Below are 25,547 nucleotides of genomic sequence, written 5' to 3' on the forward strand. Positions count from 1 at the left end.
AGTCCAAACAGGAAGATCCTCAGACCTTCTCAATTACCAGTCAATACCTACACTATAGTCCACACTGGCACGCAGGGCATTAGCACATTGCTAGTTCAACAGTCTTCTACACACGCGCCCTTGATCAAGACCTTCGCGCTCATTTAGAACCCCAAAACAGAACCAATATCACTCAACCAATACCAAATAAAGCTGAATCATGATGTGCAGATGCCAAGAAGCCTCATATCCCGAATCACTAGCACTCAACCACTGCAACGCAACCTGACACCTCATGCTGGTCTACATTGACCAAAAACAGCAGAAACAAATGTGGCCAAAACTCCCGACTCCGCGACTCCGGACTGTCACTCCGAGCCCCCCGGAGCAGGGCTAGCTAGCGGATCAGCGCGCCGAAACAATACCCAAAATAGGCATGGGAACCCCCTCTAGCTCCTACGCGCAGCTCGCTCCTGTGCTTCCTGAGTTTGCTCGACACTCGGTATCCAACGTCTTTGCAGCAACTTTCAACTCCGCACCGAGCAATGAGGCAGATAAGTATGGGACCTCTCCAGAGGCACGGACAGATGAGCACAGTCGCTTCGCTGCGAGTTGCAGCTTCAGGATGAGGCAGCATGACCCGAGGTACGCAAAGCGGATACAGCGAAATGAGCAGTTCGAGTCGAGCGCCGGCCAAGGAACATCCATCCCGCTGTGCTAGGGCGGTATCTTCTCGGTGGGTGAAAGCCAAAAGTCAAAGGCGGCACCGTCGGAGGAGTGTGTGTGTGTGTGTGTGTGTGTGGTCACTCTGTGAGACCGCCACAGCGGCAGCGCAGGGCAGCGGAGCGGGAATAGTCCATCTGGTTACCCCACGAAAGGCTTTCGTTGGTATTGGATAGGGCAACCCTACGTACGGAGTAGCGAAGCTGCTGTACGGAGTATGCAGCCTGTGGGAGGTTAGAAAAGCACATCTGGCTCGAGGATTTTGGGGTTTTGCTTTTGATTCGGCCAGAAACACCGAACAGCGAACCAGCAATAAGCTTGCGCTGCGGCAGGCGTGCTGTTGTGCAGTTGGTGGTGGGCTTTCACGGCTTGCGAACAATCTAACCAGCTAGCCCAGCGATCCCCGGACTAAGCATGGCAGGTTTAAGCGGTTGGAGCAGCTAATTTGGTCATGTAACACTTTTAAGACATGCCCAGCTTGACAAGCTTCATTGGAGCTTGGATCCCGTAGACGTCTTTCTTGCGCGGGATGGAGCTTGACGGGGCAGCATGAGATGAGAGCACCATCCGGATGAGGGACTTGAGGGGACTTGAGAAACATGCGCTCGTTGACTGATGCCCAGCATGACCGGGGAAACCTGTTCTTGTCTCTCTATAACCGTACGAATGTCGCGCAATCAAGGCAGACCCTCCCGGTTATCTCGGACAAGACTGCGCGGTTTTGCGCATCTGGGCTCACTCAACTTGTCAACCCCCATTTAATCTCGACATACAAACATTCTCAGATCCGCAATCTCGGCCTTCGGTATGTTCCTTTGAGAAAAAGGACTTCAACATACCTGACCTGCCTTAATGAAGGAGTATACTGCAATGTGCCTCATCTCATCTCATTTCATCGCGCCAGACCTCAACAACACAACTACCTACCTTGACTTGGATCATCGTCCCCAATCCTCCCCCACCCCCTTTCCACAACCTTTCGGGCCTTCATCCAAGGTTCAAGCAGTGTCCATACACATCCCCCCCCCCCCCGTCCAGTGCCTCACATTTCGGTCCGTACCTTATTGGCTTTCCTGACTCTACCTATACTCTTCCCAAGCTACCGCGCAAGTCAGCAAGGGCGCATAAAGGCCTGCATGCTTGGCACGGAGTAAGGTACCGAGTAGCAGTACGCAGGATACGGATACTTTTGAGAAATTCTCAACATCGACGTCGAGGTGCCAGCGCAGCGGACCTTCTCTGCTGCTTTGCAGTTGCCAAGACCGCACCAGGCGGCGGGTTGAAGCTCTTCCGTTTCAACCGCACTATTCTTTGCCCCCCCGTCTGCCACAGATGGTTCCATTGACTGGACACGGCCGATCCTCTCTTTCAGGGTCCGACGGTCGACCCAACCGGGCCAACCCCAGATAGCTGCTATACAGTTACACTACCACACCACCCATGCTACCACCTTCTGCCGATAATGCCTGCCCTGCAAGATGATGGGGAAGCAAAAGGCGAGCGACAAGTGGATGGTAAAGACACTTGTGTCTCTTGCGTCTATACTTGCCCTCCGCTCTTCGCTCTGTGCCAGCCTCTACGTGCACTTCCGGTGCGAAGGCCCGGATGGGGGCGTACGTCGGTAGGTAGGGGACTTGGATGATAGCACCGGGGGGGGGGGGGGGTGGGCAATATGGACGACCGTCCACTTGGACCTTGGACCGGTCTAGCCTGCACAGCTCTAGCCTGCCCGTGCTGCATTTCTCGGCGCATCTTGTCGACTCTGCGTACGCAGCGGTTGACCCCCAAGGTCCCTTGCTCGATGTACATCTAATGCTTCCAAAGTTCCCTGTCTCGCCTTGCTTGACGGGGTACCTCTTCACCGTGAAGCTAAGGATAGACACTCTCACGTTTCTTGTCTTGCCTGGACACTACGTAACGCGGTAGCCCACCGTTCTCCCTCTCTTGTACCTGGTAGGGTTCGATGCCGAAGATATTTAGGCCGACACGTCGTCCGCCCCAAGACGTCTCTGGTCTGGATCACTAAGTACCAAGCCGAAAGCTCTTATCTTCCCATATAAACAGCGAGCATCATCAGTCTGACACCCAAACCCGATTGCGATTGCGCCTGCGCCTAAGTTCTGCCCGTCCTCCCTCGACGGCCATTCTTCCACCTACTGCTCGGCTTCCTGGCTCTCAGCCTCTCTCTTCCCGTCTTACAACAACAACAACATCACCACCTCTTAACCTACAGACTGATCGCCGCGAACCCTCGAGGTTTACGGCCGTCGCGTAATACCTCATCTCTATTCCCACGTTTCCACCCTTCGCGCGCGTTCGCCGTAACATGCTCCAGGACGTCGAGGACGCCTACACGCTTTACCAGAATTCGGTCACCAATCTCCTCCATTTCCTCTCCAATCCTCTAATCCTCGCCCACACAGCTCCTCACCTCTCCGCTTATGATCGCCTGAGTCTTGCCTCCACGAACCGAGCATTTCGAGAACTCATCAAACACACTTCAGGTGTATTTCGCCATCTTGATCTCACCCACGTACGCGCGGCGCAGTTTGAAATTGACGGCATTGATCGCGGCGGTGAAGTCTGGCGCAATGTCCAACTTGATGAGAATCTGACCGAAGATGAGTGCGTCCAATCTACTCTACTCCTCTCCACTCCACCACCGCCGGTGACATTCTTCTCTCTGCCCCCGGTCGCGGCGAACTAGGTAGTCGCTGTGGGGATGCCAGAGAGGGCCGATGGCGGTGCTACAGACACAGACACCTCGACTAACGCGCCACCCTCAACAGCTTCTACTCCGGTCCACTGAGAGGCATCTTCTCCAGCATCCGCCGACAAAACATCCTCCAAGATGTGCAAACGCTGGTCCTAGACGGCTTGTCCGTGACGGCCGAGCTCTGCCACGAAATCATTCTCGACCCGGCCTATAGCGTGCGACTCCTGTCCATCCGAGGCGTCAAGAACCTAAACGAGCGCAAGCTGTGCGCATCTCTCCAATATGCCTGCAGACCGTCGCGACCAGAGGGCATGCCCCGGCTGAAAGGCCTCTACGTTTTCGGTGCCAAAGACACTCCGCTGCCCTCGTTGGCAACATCCGGTGTACCGTCTGGCACCGCTTCGCATGCAGCGCAGATTAGCGCAGGGTGGAATGCCAAGTCACAACAGGCGTTGACATCCTCGCTACGCAGCGAGGAAGAGGACTGGTACCACAGGAAAGGTCGCATTATTGCACGTCCGCTGGCAGAGGAATGGGCCAACACTCTGGTTGACTGCCACGGCATCATTGCATTCGACGCCATTGCTTGCACGGGACCTTACCACATGAACTCGCTTGCGTACGGCAAGGTAAGAATCCCGACCACCGCCCGGCACTGGGCCGTGGCGACAGTCGCGTTGGGCGGCTGTGCCGGGTGCGGTGCTGCACCCGAGGGCATGTCAGTCCACAATGGGACTCCGGCGATCCAACGTCCTCTCCTATCACCTCCGCCTCCTTTGGCTTCGTCAGTCAAGGCCGCAACGGCACCGCAGCTCTGCACCGGATCGGAATCCTCCTTCATTGCTCGATGCATCGACTGTCTGCGAGAGAGATACTGCGCCGGCTGCAATAAGTGGTGGTGCGAGGAATGCTACCAGACACCCAGCGCCGTGACCGAGTTGGCCGACACCGATGTGATAGTCGTCGACGCCGAGGGCGGTGCTTGGGTTCAGCACCAGGAGCACGAGAGCCAGCCCAAGATCAAGGTACGAGATGGCGCCTGCTTCCCGAACTGCACCATGGGCGAGGTCATTGATGCGCAGATGGTGTTGCTGGGCTGAGTCGGACGTCCTTTGCCGTCTGGCCCGGCCGGTTCCAAAGTGTATGCCACAATGCTATCCATGTTCCCCCCTTCTTCGTTTCCCTTGAGCTTCTAGCATCCAGCGAGAGTATGCGTGGCTAGTGAGGACCCGACGATGCTGACAAACATACCCTTGCATAGGCTCGTATCACGAAGAGCTGCTGGGAATGCGGTAGCAATGTAAGTGGCGATACTGGACCCAAGGTCATTGTCCAAGAGACCCGAGCTGACGGCAAGAAAATAGTGTCACGACTGCATTGATCGTACACAGAGGCTCTGTAGAGGCTGCTGTGGTGGCTACTGCTTGGTTCACAACGAGGGGTCAACCTCAACTTTCGTAAGACCGCCTCTCACCAACGGTATCTCTTGTGGCTTGGCTAACATTCGCAGTGTGACTGTCCGATCCCCACAACCTCGTTGACGCGTTCAGATCGCTAACTCTTTTGGTAGGGTGCTCGAGCCGTGGTCGCTTCCTGCGACACCTGTAGGGATGTATCATCTGGGCGAGACGACGGACTCCGATCGTCAGTCAGTCACCGCAAGTCGCGGGGTTTGAGACCAACTGGAGCTGAGAGTTCCAGGTGACACTGTCGGGATTGAAATATCCCAGGACATCCCTCATCCTCACATTGTCTGACGATGCAGAGCGAGGCTTCCATGGCGTTCTTGTCAGCTTTGAAGGCCGATTTGCAGCGTGTCTCACGGCGAACTTCTGTACTGTTTGGTTTTTTTTTTGCGTGGGCAACATTAGCAGAGCCGGCGAGCCCTCGTCACGTCACCAAGCGCTTTCATTGTTTGTGAGATACCCTTAAAGCAAAGCGTTTGAGGCGTTGATTGCCAATGATTTAGCGGTATTAGACAACCTTGACCTCAATCCCAACTCTTTTACACCCACTTTTCGTGTGCCGTATTCAGCCAGATTGTTTTCTCTTGGTGAAACCTTTGACAAGAGACATCTGCAGACGGCTGTATGGATCCGACTGATTTCTATATTCATGGCTGACACTGCTGGTTACTATCGCTGTTGCTTCACCGTTTTGCACCTTTCTCTCTCGGACGATCGTTAGTCTCGCACGTCTCCTTCTAGATTCATTCGCATGATGGCCCAAGTAGATCAAGTTCCGTCACCGTCAACAATATACAGCTTCAGAAAAGAAGACGTCGCTCGGGAGGGAGATTCCGGAGATGCTTCCAACCCATGGCTCTGTCACCCAGCTGATCAATTTTGTCACTTACGGGAATAGACATTTTGTGACACAGGTATTTGGCATTGCAGTTTGCCTCGAAGTTCAATCGCCGTCACGAGCCACAAATCTCGGGCAACCCGTGGCTGTTTCCTGTTTAGTCTAATAAAGGTATTTATTTCACTCAGTGCGATGCTGAATAGTATCTATCATTTGTCCAAATTGACAGCCTCAAGGTAGGTTCTAACCTCGGCCGTCATCTCAACCACGAGGCTCTCAAGGAGCGGCACATGATGGCTACGCCCAAGAGATATGACCCTTTCATCCGTATCACCCAGTGAGCTGACATGGTCGCCTGATCATGTGAACGGAAGAGGCTATACAACATTGTGGAAGCATAGCCTTGTCGAGAAATCCTATGATTAAGTAGGAAAAAGCTCGACCTACAACATGGCAAAGCTGGGAGTGATGGAATCACGAGGTTACTTGGACAAATACAACAACGCCTTGCCTCTCCTCTGCTCTTTCTCGGGCGTAACTTTGTCATACGAAACGATCTTGTGGACACTTTTAGTCACACGTTGAGTGGAAGCGTTCATTCAAGACATGCCTTGGTCGAGAGCGTGAACAAGTTGGTAGGATAGATCTTAGGGATGGTTGTGAGCCTTCTCCACAGATGAGACCATGATTATTCTTTGTGTTGATATGCCAAGCCCGAGGAAATGCTTCATACGAGTGCCCGGTGTACCCAGAATCGCCTCCTCCGCCCTGACCGGTTGAACAGCGTTGCCCTGACTGTCACTGGTGTGCTCGTCTACCAGCTGTTGGAGGACGTGGCAAGTCGCACCGTCCCCTAGCACAGGACGTTCAAGGTTTCTGTGCTTTCTCAGGGTCCTCATCTTCTCGAAACCCTCCTTCGTCTTCGACCATTCTCAGGCCAGACAACATGTAGGTCATTGTCGATCGTGCGCTGCACTGGGGGAAAATCTTGATCGCATACCCAAGATGACGGCTTTGGCCTCGAGACAGCTGGATGGAGCGATCCCAGCAAAAGGCCTTCTGCCCCTTTTCGCTCTATTCTATCGGTCTAGACGTCAAGCGGAGACTGTTCCGGTGCCATGGTATCCCCCGAGGTCTCGTGGTGACTTCCCTGGAAAGAGGCGTCCTTCTTGGCAACCGATTTGAGCCTCACAAGCTACTATAAGTTCACCTTGTTCTGGTTCGTCGGAGGGATAACAATCGATCTAGAAACGGCATCTTCAAGACTGACTTGGACACCTTCTGGACGTCTTAATCTTATTCACCTCGTCCAACATGGTCATGTTCGCCCCGTCGCCAACCAGACTTTCTTCTCTCTTGCTCCTTTGTCTTTTTGCAGCCTTCATCAACGCCACAGATGACACCCTGTACCCAGATCTTGTTCGATCGCTGAGGACAAGTCCGACAGAGCTCGATAAGCTTAATATCCTTCTCGACGATAAAGACTGGACGTTCAACTACTTCGCCCATGAATACCACACCAATAACCCCGGGGGCGTTGTCAACGCCAATGCCGCGACATTCCCAGCAACTGTTGGCAATAGCATGACCATGGCTTGGATCAGTCTCGGTCCCTGCGCTATGCTGCCGCCACACTACCACGCTCGTGCTTCCAACTATGTGGTCTCGATCGAGGGGACTACCGAGACCTACATGACGCTAGAAAACGGAGCTCGGGTGGTCAAAACAACTTTGGCGCCCGGGATGATGACGCTATTTCCGCAAGGTAGTTTGCATATGATGCAAAACACAGGTGAGCTTCATTGTATGCCTCCATATTTCTTGCCCATGCTCACCACTCAAGGGTGCGATAATGCTACTCTGATCTCTGCTCTGAGCTCAGAAGACGCCGGCACCCACAATGTCGCGAATGGACTCTTCGGCCTTCCTCAGAGTGTAGTGGCAGCAGCATTCGGAGGAAACCCGCTATCAGCAAAGTTTGCACAGCTACGACGCGATATCCCGGCCGTCGGAACTGGTGCCGCGGTTGGCACTGCAGAATGCCTGAAGCGGTGCGAAGCTATTGGCTCCAAGTAGGTAGCCTATAGTATGCTCATAGCCATATCGACATGGACGAAAAGCATGGTCGATGCTAATAGCTGCAAAGACATTCCATATCGTCGGGACCGAGAATCCTTGTTTGGCCAGAACGTATGGATGGAGGATTGCATCATAGATACCCGTGGCAGATGGCATCGTGGAGCGGTTTGTCTGATACATTCTAGTAGTATTCGACTGTTTAGAGGCTGGCTGTTTTTGCTTACATAGAATTGCGATGTACACCTACAGGGCACATGCTTGTGAGACGATTCCAGGGCTGTTTGATAGTAACTCACCGCTCTGGTAGGTCTTTGGAGTAGTAGTAATTCAGGCACCAGTGTTTCCAGAGCTGAACTTGCGGGCAACCCATGCAGCGCCGTACTCCTCATACTCTTCTTTGGTCGCAGATAGCTTGTGAATGTCGGAATGTTTGGCCAGTTTGGCACCGCCGTGCCAGGTACTCGTGATAGGGTCGACGGGATGGGCCACCCTCACGATACAGGCGTCGGGAACCCTCTTGACAAGCTCCTTTTCCAGTCGCTGGATAAAGCCGGGAAACAGGGCGTTGCCGCCAACGACCACAATATTAGCCAAGAGCCCGGGCCAAAGCCCAATTGGCAATTCGGAAAGAGACTGCATAATGACGTCCGCGAGCCCAGGTTGTCGGAGCCCAATGTCAGAAGGCTGGAAGAGCAGTTCGGGAACTGAAAAGCGTTCGTTTCGGAGCGTGAGTATGTCTTCGTCGTTGTCAGCGGCGCGCGCTGCCATCTTCCTTGCTTTTGTATGCATAGCAGGGTCGTAGTCTCGAACGACGCCCTTTGTCTTGGTGTGGAAGTCGGGCAGGACGTAGTCCTTGGCAATGCCGGCTCCCGTCACGTACGGTTCCCTCTTCTCGCCCCTCGTGCCTTTCCAAGTCTTCTCGAGATCCCCATTGAAGTCAAGTGAAACATAGCTAGCTTGCTCCTTGATCTCATTGACGATGTATGTGTCGTTTCGCATGTCGTAGTATCGTAGGGAAAGTAAGCGCGTCAGGTAGTTCGTCATGAGCTTCCCACCGACGTCAAGCCTGCGAACAGCGGAATGCAGAGGCTTGCCGTTGAGGAGAGGCATAACGATCGTATTTGAGTATCCAGAGTCGATGAGCAGCACAGTCTCGGCCGGAATCTGGGGCACTGACGTCGGGTCTCGAGGGGTCTGGAGGATACCTTGAATATCGTGGTACGCATTGAATGAGGCCCCTAGGAAGACAAAAGTTAGCCGGGTCAATGAGACGTAGAATCGGCGAAGTCACGAACCATTGCCACGGTAATAACTGGCAAACTGATATTCCTCAAAGATGATCTGGTCACAATTGGCCTGTAAAGTGGGCAACGAGTTGGGCTGTTCTGCCAGGAGCAGTCTGGTTTCGGAGGGGTCGCACTTTTGCGCCGCCTTGTCGTCGAAGAACTCGTGGTCCCAAATCTCCTTCTGGGCTTCCCAGTTGACAATGTACCCCTTTTCAACTGGTCGCCGAAATTGGATTTCGCCAAAGTCGCGGCACTTGTCGAGGTCAGATGCGACGTAGACCTTCCTCGCCCTATCTCTGGCGATGCAGTTTGGTATTACTCGGGGCTCCTCGGTGTGTTCGTCGGAAACGAAGCCGGCTTTGATGGTAGATGCGCCATTGTCGAGTACCAGCGTCCGCGACGGAGGCCCAGGGCCTGAAGACTTGATATTGCGGCCACCAGCCATGGAGACAACTTGCACTGTTGCGAGTGCGGCGCAACGATGACTGGGAAGACTGAAGCAAGCGTGAACTTTTGCGCTGGGAGTTCTGGACATTGGAGCTTGGACTACGGATATGGACGGATATTTGTCGGTGGTCGGCCATTCCATCACCGATACTGCTGACATAATACAGCGAGACCAGTGACCTGGACATGATGCGACTCTCAGTCTGCCAAGAGCTTGCAATCGTTGAAAAGTGTCCTCGTAAACTTCTGATGATTTAAACTGATTACCTTATGTCACAAATGTGCGTTTTTGGATTATCTCCTAGGTTCCGCAATACATCCACTTTCCATGCCTTCTTGGTCCTGGAAACATTCTGTTCGACAGACTCGAGACATGAGTAAATCCTACGATACCGACTTAGACGCAAGAAACCCGGGGTATTAGCGGAAAAGATTAGTTGACGTTCCAATGGTATGACTGTCGGCTGTGCTGTTTAGTATCACTCTAATTTGAGGTGCTCTAACCTTTGAGAAACTCCAACTCTGGATTCAACCTCCTCTCAATACTTAGCTACATGGGCAAAGCCTATCTCGCGCCAGGCGCGTCTGAGCTAATCAACATCTCGAAATAACTAGACAAGGAGACTTTTGCGGTAGGTAGGCTATTACTGCAAGGATGAAAATGGCATCAATGAGACGAAGTTAGCGGTTGAAGCGCCATTGTGCGACGTGGGGTGCAGATGGCGTTTTGATGTCCTCACCGCCGCGAACATGGTGGGATGAGTGTCTCAGAGCATCACGCGACGGTGTCATGGCATTGGTTACAGAGATAAGGCGACAGGCGGTCGGGGCTTTTGATATAGATAGAGGGTGCCTGGCAGGAGCTCTCGAGGCACCCCACGAAACGCAGCCGTTATATCCAGCGCGCGTGCCTGTCTTGGACTCTTTGCGTCGCGTCAATCCGCTGGACAACGCCACAGGTGAGCCTATGAAGACCAAATTATTCGGATATCTATCGCGTTAGTGTTGCAGTTTGTATGCTTTGCAGTGTCTAGCCCAGGAAGCACATGCCAGCCGCCTTGTATTCCTTAGTTGGAGTGCATGCAGGGCAGCAAACCCAGGCTGAGACCTGCGTGTAATACAAGCAGCCTAGCACTCCAAGGTAGTTGACATGGTCGAAGGCTCCGGGGGCATGAATGATGAAAGACAGTTGTTTGGGGAGGATCCGTCGTTGAGGTGCATTGTATGGCGGTACACGGCGGTTGACACGTGGAGGAGCGTAGATGCGAGGGTACCTAGTGGGCTCGATCTTTGGTAGAGTACATAGACAGACTAGTGGAGGGCGGTACGAATACTTTGGGCGCAACAGGCGCTCAAGCCCGTGAGGCATCATAGCTCTGCAGGACGAGGTGTTGCGAGATGTCGTGCGCATGAAGCCTTACCTTGGGCGCAAGATTCATGGATACAGGCGGGAGATGTCCGTCGGGAGCTTTCAGAGGCACTTGCCGCACTGGGATCGGGAAGCATTAGACGGCAAGGGGGGCCGCGGGGGTCATGGTGGATTGGATGAGACAGACGGGCGATGAGTTGTTCAAGTGCCGGGCGGAGGACAGAATAGGGGCCAAAGACGTTGGATCGTCACCAATACGGTTGATGGTGTTTGATGGACTTCAAATGGGAGGGACATTATCGACATTATCGAATGACATCCAACATCAGTGACAGTCAGTGAGCAACAATGACTGGTTGCGGAAAGACCGGAAGCAGGGTTTTCAGCTCTCACCTCATCAATCTCTCATCAACCCCTCATGATGGACAGGCTTGCTTAGCTAATAAGAGTGAGGAGGGGTGGGTGTCCTCCAAGGCTCCAAGCTAATGGGTCAGGACAAGCTTTTTTGAGGTCTTGTCTGCGTGAGAAGTATGTGAATGTAATATCATGTCGATGAGAGAGAGGCATGAGGGTGAGTGAAAGGATTAATACGATCTAATTAGCCCAGTACTGCGAGTGTTCTAGAATAAGAGTGAGAAAGAGCTGTACTGCTAATAGTAGCAGGCCTCAAGTGCATTAGGTTGGATGTTGAATGTCGGGGAAAGGAGGGGTCCCGCCGATGGTGTAGGTACCTCGTAAGTGGCAGGCACGCAGGCCGCAGACGGGCTCCACCTTCCACGCCAGCCTCTTGCCCCTCCGTGGTTCGAAGTCTCCTTCCTCCATTGGCGTCGAAGAAGTACATAGGTATGTATGTATGGGAAGGAGGTGCCGTGGAGCCTTCCATTGTTGCACAGGAAAGACCCAAGGCATAGTGTATATCCGGACTAAGGTACTCTGTACTTCCCAGGTCCATGAGTTCCATTACGAGTATGGACTGCGTATAATGACTCTAGCGGAAAGAACCCACCTCACAACCTCCGAAGCTATTCTCCTTCCCGTATTACACTCTACCCAAGGTAAGAAGAGTTCACTTCCATTCCTCTCCTGCCTTCCACGCAGGTTGGGAGATGGGAGTCGGGTGCCTTCCAAGCCCCAAGAGTGTAGATCTGAGGCCAAGAACCAAGCCGGGCCGGTGCAGCCAGCGATTTCGGTCCAGACTTCATCCACCTCACCCACGGTGACCCAGCAAACCGCCCCCAAAGGCGAGGTGAGGTAAGGTCCCCAACGGAGAGGTAGGTGCCTTGGGAAAGCTACAATCCCCAACACCCAAATAACCAACCATACGAGGTACCTCCCCTGCTTCTCGTAACTTAACCGCCCGACGCCTCTACCTTATCCATTGGAAACACTGAACCATGGAAGGTAAGGTGGGGCAGGTAACCTCGCGCCGCACACCCGCCTACTGTAATATTTCGTACCTTGCGGTCCTTACCGGCCTCAAAGACTCTCTCCACTGGGATCCGGATTTCCTCTTGGACCCTGTCTGCCTTGATTCTCGGCCTCTTACACGTACCTTACCTCACTTGCACAATTTTGCTGTCCACTTCCACTTGCTCCAGTTCTCCCTCTTTTTCTTTCCGTTCTGACAGCTCGAGGACGGATACAACGTCAGACGTCACATCTCCCTTGGCGACACCAGTGACAGCTACCTACTCCGTACCTTACCACGCTTAAGATACCTAGGTATGTGCCTACATACCTACCTACCTTCCCTTAGCCAACCGTCAAAGTAGGTACCTATTCTAGCACCTTGAAGTACCTTAGAATGAGCTTCATCTGCCTGGGCTTTCTTCTTCATCTGTCATTCAACTCGAGGTGTTTTACCTGGATATTAACCAAACATTGTCCGCAGCAACTCTACAGTACCAGTAGAGAGGTCCCCTGACACCTATTGTCTCCCGTCGTAACCAAGGCAGCAGGCTACCTACCTTACCCAACTACCTTGAGGTACCTTACCTGGATCGTTGGGAACCTTGCTCTCCACTGCACCCGACAACCGTAACCGCGCCCCCCGGCCCTCCGCGCCCGACACCTTTCGCACCTTCCCGTAAGCATTTGTTGCTCGTCCCTCCTCCAACGACCACCTCACACTCGTCTCCTTTGCATCTCCCACGTCTGCCATCTTGGCTCTACATTCACTCATTCTTTTATCCTTCCATCTACCTGCCTGAACCAAGGTAGACTCGCTCTCCATCCTCTTGGGAAAATCGTCTCTCCACACGCCTGGAAACCTTCACATCCATCTTGGCCCGCCCACCATCCAGTGCCCAGCGCCCAGCCACGCACGTACGACATCCACGTCGTCACAAGCTTCCCCGACCCGACACGCCCGTCCGGTCCCAGGTCTCCAACCCAGCACCACCTAACCACCCAAAAACAACATCCGCTGACTGCGACCCCTGGACCGTCACCCTGCACTGCACTGCCAACGCCATCCGTCCATCATCACCATCCCCGATATCACCGCCCGCCATCTCAACCCATCGCGCCCATTCGAATCCTACCTACGGTGTACTACCTCTCATCCGCCTCCGACGATCAATAACATCACCTGCCTTCCCTCACCCTCCTCGACAATGCTTGCAGCTCTCTGCCACTTCGTCTGAAGGATGCGCTGTTGATTACACTCGGTTCATCTCCAACCATACTGCGGCGGTACTTCACTCAGCATCAGCACCGACAACACTGCGACCACACGTCGACTACGACGCCAACACTCTCTCCCGGATCAACTTTGGCCGGACTACCTGTCATTGCATAGTGCACTGCTGTGATTGACTTTGGTCCGCTGCTTTTGTACTTGCAATCACTGTTCTGATTGAACCGGGCCTCCGACTACCCGTCGTTGCGCTGTTCACTTCGAGAAAGCATACACTCGACGAAATCCCAAGCAATACCGCCGGGTCATACCATCGATAGCCAACATGGGTAACAGTAGCACCAAAGAGTCTCGTCCGATCGACCCTGCGACCGACTACAGGCAAAGCCAGGCCGCCTATCTCAACCACTCCACCTCCAGAGAAGCCGCAAACGATCATGCCAGCTCACGGAGGCAAAGCCGCTTTAGTCGAGCCGATCTAAATCTCCTTGGCCTCGGAGCCGCCGGATCTTCCAGTGCTGCAGGCAGAGAAGATGCGCCTTACGAGCGTAGAGAGACAAGACAGGAGCGGGAAGCCCGGCGACTTGAAAGGGAACGCGTCGCCAGAGAAAAGGAACGTGAGCGGAGTCTGAAGGAGGAGCATATCGACGGCGGGTACCTTGTAACCCTTGGTACATACACTGGACCCGAAGACTTCAGCAAGCCCATTGTGCGGCAATTGCAGGTAAGTGACTTTCCAAACGTTTCGATCCCTAGTTGCAAAGGTTGACAGTCGTGGCCCTGCAGATTGAGAGACGACTTGCACCATTCTGGAGGGGTCTCAACGACTACTCCGACAACTGGACCGAATATCAGCTCATCTGCGCCGGCCGCGGCCTTGATATCCCGGCCGCCGATGAGCAACCTCCACCCGATTTCATTCCCCAGTCCAACACGCCCGCCTCTCCTACCGAATCTTCTCAGAACCTTGCCAACCTCACTGTTCCAATGGGTCCGAGGTCTCTGTCAGTAGGATCGGATCGTAGTAGCTCAATGCCAGGCTCTGGGATATCATCGCCCAACGCAGCCCAGCAGCGGAGTAGCTCGCCTTTCAAGCCTCGGGCGAAAGCCCTCGCAGCAGCCCTGAGCGGAGGGTCCCGCAGCAACTCGTCAAACGACGTAGCGCCCCGTGAGATTAAGTTGCCCAACGATCCCTTGGTCAACGGACAGCCGTTGGAGGTTTTCCTGTACAAAGATGCTACCGAGTGTCCCATCTGTTTCCTAACCTATCCTCCCTACCTGAATCGCACCCGTTGCTGCGATCAGCCCATCTGTAGCGAATGTTTCGTGCAGATCAAGCGCGCCGACCCACACCATCCTGAGCATCACGGCGAACCGACCGAGCAGCCTGCGAACCCGACTAACCCGGAAGAAGCCCCAGAAATGCTGATATCCGAGCCCGCGCAGTGCCCTTACTGCCAGCAGACCGAGTTCGGCGTGACCTATGATGCTCCCCCTTTCCGACGAGGTCTATCATATGCCATTGGCTACCCGTCACAAAGCACCGCAATGTCATCCCAGAGCTCTTTGAACTCAACCTTGTCGCCTACCTCCCCGACTTCCGGCAGGCGGCGCGCTCAAAGCTTGTCCGCCAACGCCCCCAATGTTGTTACTACTGATCGGGTCCGCCCGGATTGGTCAACTAAACTCGCAGCGCAGCGAGCCCACCAAGCACGCAGGGCTGCAGCAGCAACTGCTCTACACACAGCGGCCTTCCTCATGGGAAACAACGAGCAGCAGCGCGGCTTTGCTTTCACAAGGCCCGGCCGTTTTAGTCGGAGAAATACTGGCAGCCGCACCCCCTCTGGACCTTCCAACCAACAGCCAGAGGAGAGCCCGCACCGTAATCCAGAAGGCGAAGCTGCTCCAGCTGGACCTGAGCCTGGACCACGGAGCTCCTCCGGGCGCGGAGCGCTGAACAATAGGAGAAGTCGGATGGAGGAGCTCGAAGATATGATGTTCATGGAAGCCGTCCGTCTTTCTCTCGCCGCCGAGGAAGAGCGAAAACGTAAACAAGAAAAGGCGGAGCGAAAGGAGGCCAAGAAGAGGGACAAGGAAGAGCGCAAGGCCCTCAAGAAGCAGGACCGCCAGAGTGTCTATGGGCCTGGCCAGAGCTCTGCTAGCGGAAGCAGCCTCTCCCTTGGCCTTGGACGACGCAGAGGGAATAGCACAACCAGCAACTTGCGTGTAGAGGCCACACTCCAGGAAGCGCAGACGACCTCAGCAGGGCCCAGCGCCGAAACTTCTCCAGTAGCTTCAGCAACACCGATGGGCAACACCCTATCTCCCACTTCGGCACCTGGCTCGGCACCAAGTTCGAAAGGCAAAGCTGTCGAGCGTCCGGCTGTCGAGACGCAGTCATCCGAGAGCAGCTTCCAGAGCACATCTTCTACACCCTCATTACCGATCCCGACGACCAGCCGCGGGCCCTCCCACTTGAGACAGATGAGCAATGCATCTTCCATCTCATCGTCTCTGGCTGATAGTGCAGCTGGAAGCTACAGCAATCAGGCCTATCCAGATCCTCGAGCCAGTGAGCTGAGCGTTGGCAACAGAAGCGAAGAAGGCGATCGGGACAACACGGAGCCAATGTTCAACTTCCGAAGCCTGGCGGAAATGGTGGGCGTTGACATTGAAAATGGCGAGGCCAATCAGGACCAGGATAACGTCTCAGGCGAGGTTCGGACTGCCACTACGAGCAAGAAGGCCGAAGCGGAAGATGAACCCGAGGCTGAGCACATGGAAGATGTCCACAGTGAGGAGCCTGTGCAGACCAACGCCGGTACATTAAAGCCACCGCCAACGATTCCCGAAGAGCCCGTCGGTGGCGCCAGCAAAGGAGACGTGTCTCCTGGCCCCGGCAGTGGGGCATTAACGCCAGAGGTCACGATCACACCTGAGACTCCGGCTCCCATCTCAGATGAAGAAGCTGAGTCGAAGAGGCTAGGTCACGGAAACATTGTAGAGGGTTCGACTGGAGTTACGCAGTGATCAGAGTGCGGATCGACGAGGATGACAACGGGATGACGACGGGATGATCGAGGGATATGACTATGCCAAATTTGATGGCAACGGCTGAGCGTGAATACATGGGGGGGGGCAGAATTTTGCATACACTCTGGGGATTGGGAACCTCCAAGACACTCAAGGCGTTCAGCGTGAACTTTTTGGGGGAGGTGGCCATTAGACGTGATTCTTTTCTTTTTTTTTTCTGCTCTGTGCCGTGTGAATGGCTAGCGCTCACTGTATTCTACCCAATCTACCTTACACAGATATATGAAGAAAGTGACCGGGATGTCAATAGTCCCAAGTGGCTGGACAATACCATCTACTCATGGGAGATACCCCCAGTTGTTCTCCATTATGTTTGAAAATTTGACCTCCCCTACCAACTCTGCTCGTAGTGAAATGGGTCCTCTGCCAGGCTTACAAGTGTGGCTCGGCGGCAGTGACAGCAGGAAGGGCAACATCGATGGCGGCGACGGAAGGTTGGTTGACGAAATCCTCGCCAGGACTGGCCCAGCTGTAATTCCGCCATTCGCCCAAGGCAGGCCACATGTTTTCCGTGACCAACCGCTGAATCTTGTCAAGCCGACTGGCCGGGGCGTCGGCGGGATTTGACTTGTCGCTCTCGGCGGCGAGCTCGCGCATCACGCCCTGCCACGCAAGGAACGTCTCTTCCAGTTCAGACACGGACGTTACGCCCATGACGCTGACACCGACCTTGGTAGGACCGTTATAAATGGGCGGCAGCAGCTCGCTGCCAAAGGCACCTCCTACGCGCGCCCAGTTCGCCATGGCCCAGTACAGAGCGAGCTCTTCCATTCTCTCTCCCGCTCCCTCGGCGATTACTACAAGGCTCTTGCATAGCTTGCGCAAGGGGCTTGGGGCCGGGTGCCAACTCGCCATGGGCCCGTCGTTGACACCGCGGGTGGTGAGCAGACCCATGCTCAGCATGCTCGCGTTGGTCACGACACCGACACCGGCATCTTTCAGTCGTGTGAGGATCGCGTCGCTGCCGAGGGTATCATTCTGGATGCAAAAGTGCGAAAAGGACTGGACGGCGTCGATGGGTTCGCCCGTTTCGCGGAGGATCTTTTCGGCTAGCTCGCAGAGCACCGGGACAGGGTAGCCGCAGATACCGACATAACGAACGAGGCCCTCGTCGCGGAGACGGCGTAGCTCACATACGGCAGCGACGACCTGGTCGGGGGTTACGAATTCTGCGTCGTGGGTGTAGACTAAGTCCAGGTAGGTGGTATTGAGACGCTCGAGGCTACGGAGGACGGAAGCGCGGATCCAAGCTGGGGAGTAGTCGAACTCGGTCGGGGCGATGCGGCCGGCCTTTGTGACGAGGAAGTAGGAGTCGCGGGGCGGGGAGAGGATGCGCAGGGCGGCGCCAAGGATGGTCTCGGAGGGGCCGTAGTAGGGGGAGGTGTCGAAGGCATTTACGCCGAGGGAGAGGGCGCGGGAGACAATGTCGACGGAGGGCATCCGAGAGGGGTCCGAGACGTATTGGTAGTTGAAGGTTGCGGTGCCGAGGACTAGAGGCGGGAGGACAGCGGAGAGCGGCCGGGTGGTGGTTATGCGCGGGGCCGCCATTTCGGATGTATTTTCTGTGCTCTACAGATAGAATCCGAGACTTAGCTCCGAATCAAAAAAGGAACTGAGGGACTATAGCTTCGATTCGCTATCGTACCTACTCCCTAGTCGATACCTTTTGCAGGAGCTAGGTATTGCTGCTGGCTGTTGTGAGTGGTACACAATGAACGCAGCTCAAAGTCCAGCGGCTCAAAGAGATGTCGAGTCGAGCACGTCAATGATTGATAGTCAGGGTCCCCCCGCGTGTCCGAATCTCCGAATGCGATTTGCCCCGCCGGAAAGGTGGGGGAGTATTTTTCTTCTCTTTTGGGAGTTTCTGGAATTGGATTGGTCTTGTTCTAGTTCCTCCGCATAGGACCGGATAGACTGACGCGGAGCGCAACTCTAAAAGTTGATGGCTAGGTTCGTGGTGTGGTGAACCGGGTGGCTTGACTTTGCGGCCATGGCCAAGCTAGAGAACTTCGAATAGCGACATGCTGGGTGAAGAGATATAGTGTTCAGTAGAATCGGATACATCTTCACTCACTTGAATGAAGATGGGACAAGTTTCGTGACGACTGCCCATTCCGCCGACATTGCGGGGGCTCAGCGTGACGCGGGGTTCTGGAGGGGAAGCTGGGGTGTCGAGGCTTCTAGGACTACCATGTTTGCGGTGAGGGTCAAGGAAACCCAAGACACCAAGTGAAAAGAGTTGCGGAATCTGGAACAGTTCCGTTGGGACGACCGAAATGTTACAATGATCGAATATGCGGAGGTGTTCTTGGAGGAAAACAAGCACGGATATGTTTTGCAGGAGTTAAGAGATGGGCGTGTGAGATCTCGTCAAACAGGCCACCAGCGCCTGCTCCCTCTCATAGCTGCAGGCTAAGATGGGTCGCTCATTCTTCCGGGACATTTGGTGACGGATGGGACCCCGCCTGCTTAGGTAAGGTAAGATCAAGTCGAATATCACTATCTTATCTTACCTTATCTACCTTACCTCACCTGAGGTATCACGATGTTATCGATTACCAGCAGCTGACAGGAACCACCTCATGAGAGCTTCATCCAACTTGGCTCAGTTTCACGATGAATCACAACACAAAGAGCTCTCCCTCATGAGTCATCTCCCATACTCAATGTTGCACAGGCATTACTATGCATCAATTCTCTTCAATTGACTGACACAGTTCTTCAATCTCCCGTGGTTCCCTTGCCCAATGATGTGCCTATCGCAACGCTGATGTATCTACAAGTTCTGCTCGAAGCCCGTCGTCGGACAACCAGTCCGCCCATCTTCAGGCAAGCAAACGGTGGCATTGTGGGACTGCCTATACCACTGGATAATCTGGCTAATACCGCCTCAGGTAGTATCTGCAATTCATTACATACCAGACTGCTCGCATTGGACAGCAATTAGCCTGAAGATCCTACCATGTGTCACTGCTCTCCTCATGATCTCTCCCTAACAACCCCCGACTTGGCCCTGCGCAGCTCGGCACCTTCAGGCTCCATTGAATCCGCATCAATCCCTTGTCTGTTCCAACCCAGCAATATTGCAATCAATAATATCCTACTAGCTTGACTCACCTTGGCCTCCGAACATCCCTCGTTCGGCTCTTTGTCCGGCCGGTCAGACAGTCGTCTGGTAAATCCACCGTTCATTCTATGGCCTGTCCATTTCGACCTCTCAGATAAGTGTCTGCTTTGGACCTCTGCCATGAGAACTCTACAACCTCCACTCGTCACTTGAGACTCTTTGAAAGCTCGATGTCTCCTACCCACTCTACAAAGTCTCCTCTTCAAGCAAGTGCTTGCCGTCACTTTCTCTGGTTCTTAGGTGTCATTTCCATCTGTCCGGGGGCGTCTGTCGTCTCCCGAATGATCACCCATGATTTTCTAGATCGTCGCTGTTCACAGCGCTCGTGTTCCAATGTTCAAATTGTGCCAAATAGCCAAGGGCATTTGGACCGGCCTTTCTCTATGGTAATCATTCAGAACCAATATCTTGATGGCATTCATCCGCCTTGGCAGGTGAATAGCTTTTGGGCCTTTATATTGGCACCCATCCTTCCCTCCTAACTCGTACCATGTCTTGTAGCGGCGCACTTTTTCCCATCTTTGGTTGCGACCCGCGTGTCCTGTCTCATTTCTACACAGTACATCCATACGAGATGACTTCCTCTTTCGTCACTGCGGAAGTCTGCATGAAGGATTGCTCCGAACCACCGCTGGTCATGGCAAGTGCTGGTTTCAGCCGTCAGCAATGCTTCACTTAAAAGCTTAGAAAACCACATCTGAAGATGCGTTCCCCTCTTGAATATATATTCCTGCAATACCAAAGCCTATTTGAAGACGCAAGAGTGGACAGCCGGCGAAGATCATGCGTTGGCTCACCACGATCCTCAGCGCCGTAGCGCTCATTAGCTCCGGTAAGTTTTGTGCGCACTCGTACCCTAGAGACTCGTGCTGACCCAGAGGACAGTAACCCTAGCCCAAGATCAGTCAACATACTGCGACAGTCTGGGTCGTTGCTTCGCTTCTTATACGAACGCAGACGGTATCACTTATGGCATCGCTATTCCTGAAGGACCTGCAACGGGTCAGCCATATGAAGCCATTCTTCAGATCACCGCACCCATCGAGGTAGGCTGGGCTGCCTTAGCCTGGGGAGGCTCCATGACGTATAATCCCTTGACTGTTGTATGGGCCAATGGCAATGATGTAGTTGTCTCTTCTCGAATGGCATTGTGAGGACCCATTTCGATCCGTCCAAACGGCATCATAACTAACAGTTAATAGCGGCTACTTCACTCCCCCGCCATATGAAGACGCAGAGTACACCATTCTCCCCGGCACTGTCGTCAATGATACACACTACTCCGTCACGGCACTATGCCGAGGCTGCACATACTGGGCGCCATACGGAAACGATCCAACATCTTTAGATCCCAACGGAGAAAACTACTTGGCGTTTGCTTCCTCTGGCGTGCCAGTTGGTGACCCGGCAGCCAATGATACAACTTTCGGTATCCACGAGCGCGTAGGACACTGGGTGCACAACTTCCAGCCGGCGCAGACGATCGACTTCGATTCTTGGGCAGAAGGCAATGATGATGGCGAAAGTCCTACCAGCACCGTCACCAAAACGACTCTACTGACCACCTTCTCGACATCCACTTTGCATAGTACCACAATTCTCAAGACTACTGTCACGATGGCAGGTGTTTCACCCAGCAGCGCAACCGCAACTGTCTCATCTTCGCATTCTACTTCGACATCGTCCTCCATCGTATCTAGCGCCCCTGTGCCTCCAGTCCCCAGCTCGTGCTCCGGCGTCAGTGCCTTCAGATTCGGATACCAGACTGCTAGTGGCTGGAAGGCCGTTAAGCTCGCTGGATCTCTGACAGGTCCCCGCGGATTGGTCGTTGACTCTGAAGGCAATCTACTCGTCGTGCAGTCCGGAAAAGGTGTCACGGCTCACACCTTAGGGGCCGATGGCTGCATCTCTTCCACAAAGACCCTGTTCAGTAACCCTTCGCTAAACCATGGCATCGGCTTGACGCCCGATGGTAAGACGTTATACGTCAGCTCCATGACTACCGCATGGTCGTACGCCTACGATGCAAAAGCTCAAAGTGTGAGCGCGCAGACTGTTGTCGTCAAGGGAATGCAGCAGGGAGGTCACCCGACACGCAACCTCATCATCCCGCCGGCAACACCGCATCTTCTCGTCATCCAGCAAGGCTCCTACAGCAATTTTGACTATGAATCGCTCAATAAGGCGGTGGCGCGTGCTGTAGTCAAAGTGTTTGACACGCGCAGTGTGCCATCCGGAGGTTACACATACGCCTCCCAGGGATGGCTTCTCGGCTGGGGTCTGCGTAATGAAGTGGCTCTCGCAGTGGACGGAAACAATGCGTACGTCAAACACTAATATTTTGTTTCTCAACGATATACAGGCTGACAGTGATCTCAAAGCATCTGGGGAGTGGAGAACAGCGGTGACGACTTCGCTCGCACAATCAACGGCCAAAGCTACGACATCCACAACGACAACCCAGCAGAAGAGCTGAACTTTCGTAAGTCGCCACGTCTGTGGGGAAAATAATCCAAGACAGCTGACAATCACTCCAAGTTGGTGATCCTTCCCAGGCAAACGACCAGTGGTACGGGTACCCGACCTGCTTCTCTGTCTGGGAACCCTCCGTCATCAAGGACAAGAGCTTCAAGGTCGGCCAGCAATTTGTCGTCGCCCCTAACAGCACCTACAACGACGATACATGTACTCAACGCTCCGTGCCACCCAGGCTTTCAATCCAAGCACATAGCGCACCCATCGGCGCCGTATTCGACGGCACATTCCAAAACCTGTACGTCACGTTGCATGGCTCATGGAACAGGTCACCTGCTACGGGCTTCAAGGTGTCCGTGGTGCCGTTCACCAAACTTACTAGTGGTGAATATGATCCGGTTGCTGCTGCAGACTGCAAGACTGGTTATACGGACGTTTTCTGGAGTACAAACGTCGGAAGCTGCACTGGGTCGACCTGCTTCAGACCTTCCGGCATCGTCTTTGACAAGGTGTTCTCGAGATTGTTTGTAGCCAGTGACAACACCGCGGAGGGAGAACTTTTCATGCTTGTCAAGTCTTGAGCCAGGTACATGTCGTTTCTTACAGGAAGAAAGTGGTGGAGAACCATTTCAAGATGACCACTCCGATGATTGAAGTCAATCTGTGACATGGCAAAAGTCCTTGCTTCCATTCCAACCATAAACAAAGTGATTACAGGCTGTAAGTATTGTGTCATCAATCATACGCAGCCAAAGAGGTGTTGAAATGAGAGCAATAAACGCCAAGCTGGTATGCATTGCTATTACGGATAGCCTGAATCGCCATGGTGGAATGCTAGTTTGAATGATTGCATTGCCGCTCTAGTGAAAGTTGTATCTAATTAGCAGGCCTGCAAATCACGTAGCTGTCTCGCTTCTGCCCATCTTAACCAGACTTATCCGAAAGAAGAGATGAGGTTGCGATGATGCCGTCATAATTTAAGCTGGCATGGCTATATTCTATTTGGTTTTGCATCTGAAATCGCTCTATGGTCATTGGAACATGAATTTAGGATGAAAGGATCAAACTGTAGATCTTTCTCGATGCAGGTTCAAACACCAATTGGAAACATGGAGGAGCCTCCCACTCATTTGGAGATCAAACTACTGGATGAGACTTTGATCACGCTCCTGCTATCTGTTCGCACCGGCTACCGTTTCTGAAGAATCCCGCAAAGGAGCATCATCTTGCAGGAGATGTTCAGAAAGGTCTACCAATAGGTCAGAAAATCAGTTCATAGAAGAAAGGAGTCTTCAACCTACTATCGACATCACTCCGTCGTGTTTCAATGGCGCCAAAGAGCGCGTCCATGTCCTCTAACTCCCGGCCCTTGGTTTCAGGAAAGAATACATATATGGCCTAGAGCATTTGTGAGTTTTTGAGATCCTCGTAGGCAGTAGATCCACTGTATCCGTACCGGAATGCAGATGATGTTTACGACCATGAATATGAAGTAGATGTTGCTACCCATATACCCGATACCGGCAGACCACACCATGGTAACGATAGAAGAACCGACAGAGGCGCCAGCGGAGGCGAAGTTCAAGCCTCGGGCTCGCACCGAGGTGGGAAAGATCTGTAGTCACATCGATATAAGTAGTTGCCTCAAAAGATAGAAGGGGTAATCATGATCAAGCGGTACCTCTGTGTTGTAGACCCATGCAGTCGGCCCAAATCCCAAAGAGAAGCCAATGACGTATACAAAGATGAAGGTCACGCAGATTATATCGGTAGCTGGGCTTTTACGCTGAGGGTCTAAAAGAGGCACCGCCCCGTTGATCTAGGATAAGTGTGTTAGCATTTCCGGGTCCTTCGCACGGGTTCCTCTTGTCACCTACCAGGAGTGAGAAAGCCATAATGATACAACCAGCGACGAGGCATTTTCTGCGTCCGAATCGATCAATGATGAACATCTCGAGAACAGTGAAGCCTATTTTAACCGTTGACTCAGTAGCGCTAATTAGCAACGCGGTATGGGAGAATATGCCATGTTGCTCCAACAGCCATGGGAGAAAGTATTTGATGGCAGTAGCACCACAACTTGAAGACATGAATTGAAGCAGAGTGGCACGCCAAAGACGATTAAACAATGGCTTTTGTCGGAACAAAGAAAGCCAGTTACTGCCGGATTGATGATACTCGTCGACGCTCTTAATGATGGCGGAGAATTCGTGCTCGATCTCGTCATCATCAAAGCTACGCTCGCGAAGCCAGCGAAGTGTCGAACGTGCCTGATCTTTCCTGCCATGTTCAACGAGCCAACGGGGCCTTCTTGAGTTAGTACGAACAGTCTTCTTTCTATAGATCGAAGGACTAACGTTTCCGGGACCCAGGGCAGCCCGATCCCAAAGCTCATTGCGGGGATTATCTCCAAAAGAATGGTCAACCTCCATCCATAGAAAAGGCCTGCATCGGAGGACCAAAATCTCATGAAGTAGCCAACCCTGTTGACATTAGAAATTTCCCCGAAGATATAATCAGCTGAGATAGCTTACCAGAAACCTAGCGCTATGCCAGCGATGAAACCGACGTGATTCAGCGTTACAAAATGGCCGCGCTTATGTGCCGGCGAAATCTCACTAACACATAAATCAGCCTCCACAGATCCAAGAGTTTGGTTCAAAGATATTACGCTTGGTACAGCGGTACCGAAGTAGACACGACGGCTACTCCAACGCCGCTTATGAGTCTTCCGGCTAGCATGGTGCCGCGAGCTGTACTGCCACCACTTGTGGCTTGCAGTATGGCGCCGAGGCAAACGAAAGCCGTTCCCGACAAGGCAGCATAACGGCGACCGAGCCAGTCGGTGATCGGATGAGAAATGCAGAGGTAACTGATGAAGGTTCCGGTGTAGTAGATGCTGACTACAGTTCCGATCATAGCGCGGGTTGGCTGTTGCAGTGCATCGCGCCAGCCGGAACTGACTATGACTGAAGACAGTATGCCAATATTGTATCTATGTAGAGTAAGAGAGTCAGAATAAACTAAGCTCTTCGAACTAATAGACGGCCTAGTTCCACGATGCTCCCAGCAATGTCCCACGACATGTCGTGACTTCGATGACTCGCCACACTCATTTTGCTGAATGGAGTAAAGGGCGAACTTACCCCCAGACGGACGCGCCAATGCCGAAAAATATGCAAAGAATGTAGAGGCGCGACTCGCCAGTAGGCAATGAAGCACCAAGCCAGGCCATATTCATGAGCGTAAACGTTGCGGACGCGACTAGAGGGGTAATTGGGAGGGGGCCACGGCAGGCTTGAGGGCGCCTT

At 53.4% G+C, this 25,547-nt stretch overlaps 7 protein-coding genes across 7 annotated transcripts; 4 read left to right on the forward strand and 3 right to left on the reverse strand.

The window, feature by feature from the left end:
- The first annotated feature begins 2,828 nt into the window (after positions 1-2,828).
- BDP55DRAFT_366026 (uncharacterized protein) lies at positions 2,829-5,319 on the forward strand. The gene is made up of 5 exons (XM_060567075.1): positions 2,829-3,327; positions 3,492-4,443; positions 4,680-4,718; positions 4,783-4,875; positions 4,929-5,319. The coding sequence occupies exons 1-5, from the start codon at positions 3,029-3,031 to the stop codon at positions 4,974-4,976; spliced, it is 1,431 nt and encodes a 476-aa protein (XP_060423900.1). The 5' UTR covers positions 2,829-3,028; the 3' UTR covers positions 4,977-5,319.
- Positions 5,320-6,653: 1,334 nt separating this feature from the next.
- On the forward strand, positions 6,654-7,963 carry BDP55DRAFT_365908 (spherulin-1A). Its single transcript, XM_060567074.1, has 2 exons — positions 6,654-7,514; positions 7,566-7,963. Exons 1-2 carry the CDS (start codon positions 7,037-7,039, stop codon positions 7,796-7,798), a joined length of 711 nt encoding a protein of 236 aa, XP_060423901.1. The 5' UTR covers positions 6,654-7,036; the 3' UTR covers positions 7,799-7,963.
- A 165-nt stretch (positions 7,964-8,128) lies between these two features.
- Positions 8,129-9,532, reverse strand: BDP55DRAFT_563585 (actin-like protein arp-6; the record flags this gene model as incomplete). Its single annotated transcript, XM_060570255.1, has 2 exons — positions 8,129-9,039; positions 9,097-9,532. The coding sequence occupies 2 exons, from the start codon at positions 9,530-9,532 to the stop codon at positions 8,129-8,131; spliced, it is 1,347 nt and encodes a 448-aa protein (XP_060423902.1).
- A 4,334-nt stretch (positions 9,533-13,866) lies between these two features.
- Positions 13,867-16,571, forward strand: BDP55DRAFT_733486 (uncharacterized protein; the record flags this gene model as incomplete). Its single annotated transcript, XM_060580093.1, has 2 exons — positions 13,867-14,265; positions 14,328-16,571. The coding sequence occupies 2 exons, from the start codon at positions 13,867-13,869 to the stop codon at positions 16,569-16,571; spliced, it is 2,643 nt and encodes an 880-aa protein (XP_060423903.1).
- A 217-nt stretch (positions 16,572-16,788) lies between these two features.
- Positions 16,789-18,620, reverse strand: BDP55DRAFT_366118 (L-galactose dehydrogenase). The gene is made up of 2 exons (XM_060567076.1): positions 18,284-18,620; positions 16,789-18,203 (listed from the first exon to the last, which is right to left on the reverse strand). Exon 2 carries the CDS (start codon positions 18,180-18,182, stop codon positions 17,007-17,009), a length of 1,176 nt encoding a protein of 391 aa, XP_060423904.1. The 5' UTR covers positions 18,183-18,203; positions 18,284-18,620; the 3' UTR covers positions 16,789-17,006.
- A 2,220-nt stretch (positions 18,621-20,840) lies between these two features.
- Positions 20,841-22,817, forward strand: BDP55DRAFT_563537 (the record flags this gene model as incomplete). The annotated part of the gene is made up of 4 exons (XM_060570253.1): positions 20,841-20,911; positions 20,964-22,082; positions 22,143-22,243; positions 22,300-22,817. 4 exons carry the CDS (start codon positions 20,841-20,843, stop codon positions 22,815-22,817), a joined length of 1,809 nt encoding a protein of 602 aa, XP_060423905.1.
- Positions 22,818-23,408: 591 nt separating this feature from the next.
- Positions 23,409-25,471, reverse strand: BDP55DRAFT_563659 (general substrate transporter; the record flags this gene model as incomplete). The annotated part of the gene is made up of 9 exons (XM_060570264.1): positions 23,409-23,485; positions 23,538-23,634; positions 23,693-23,851; positions 23,918-24,055; positions 24,114-24,543; positions 24,594-24,719; positions 24,771-24,854; positions 24,908-25,231; positions 25,383-25,471. The coding sequence occupies 9 exons, from the start codon at positions 25,469-25,471 to the stop codon at positions 23,409-23,411; spliced, it is 1,524 nt and encodes a 507-aa protein (XP_060423906.1).
- Positions 25,472-25,547: the final 76 nt, after the last annotated feature.

The sequence above is a fragment of the Colletotrichum godetiae genome (genome assembly GCF_030913485.1).
Source record: "Colletotrichum godetiae strain CBS 193.32 chromosome Unknown BDP55scaffold_64, whole genome shotgun sequence".
Classification (NCBI taxonomy): domain Eukaryota; kingdom Fungi; phylum Ascomycota; class Sordariomycetes; order Glomerellales; family Glomerellaceae; genus Colletotrichum; species Colletotrichum godetiae.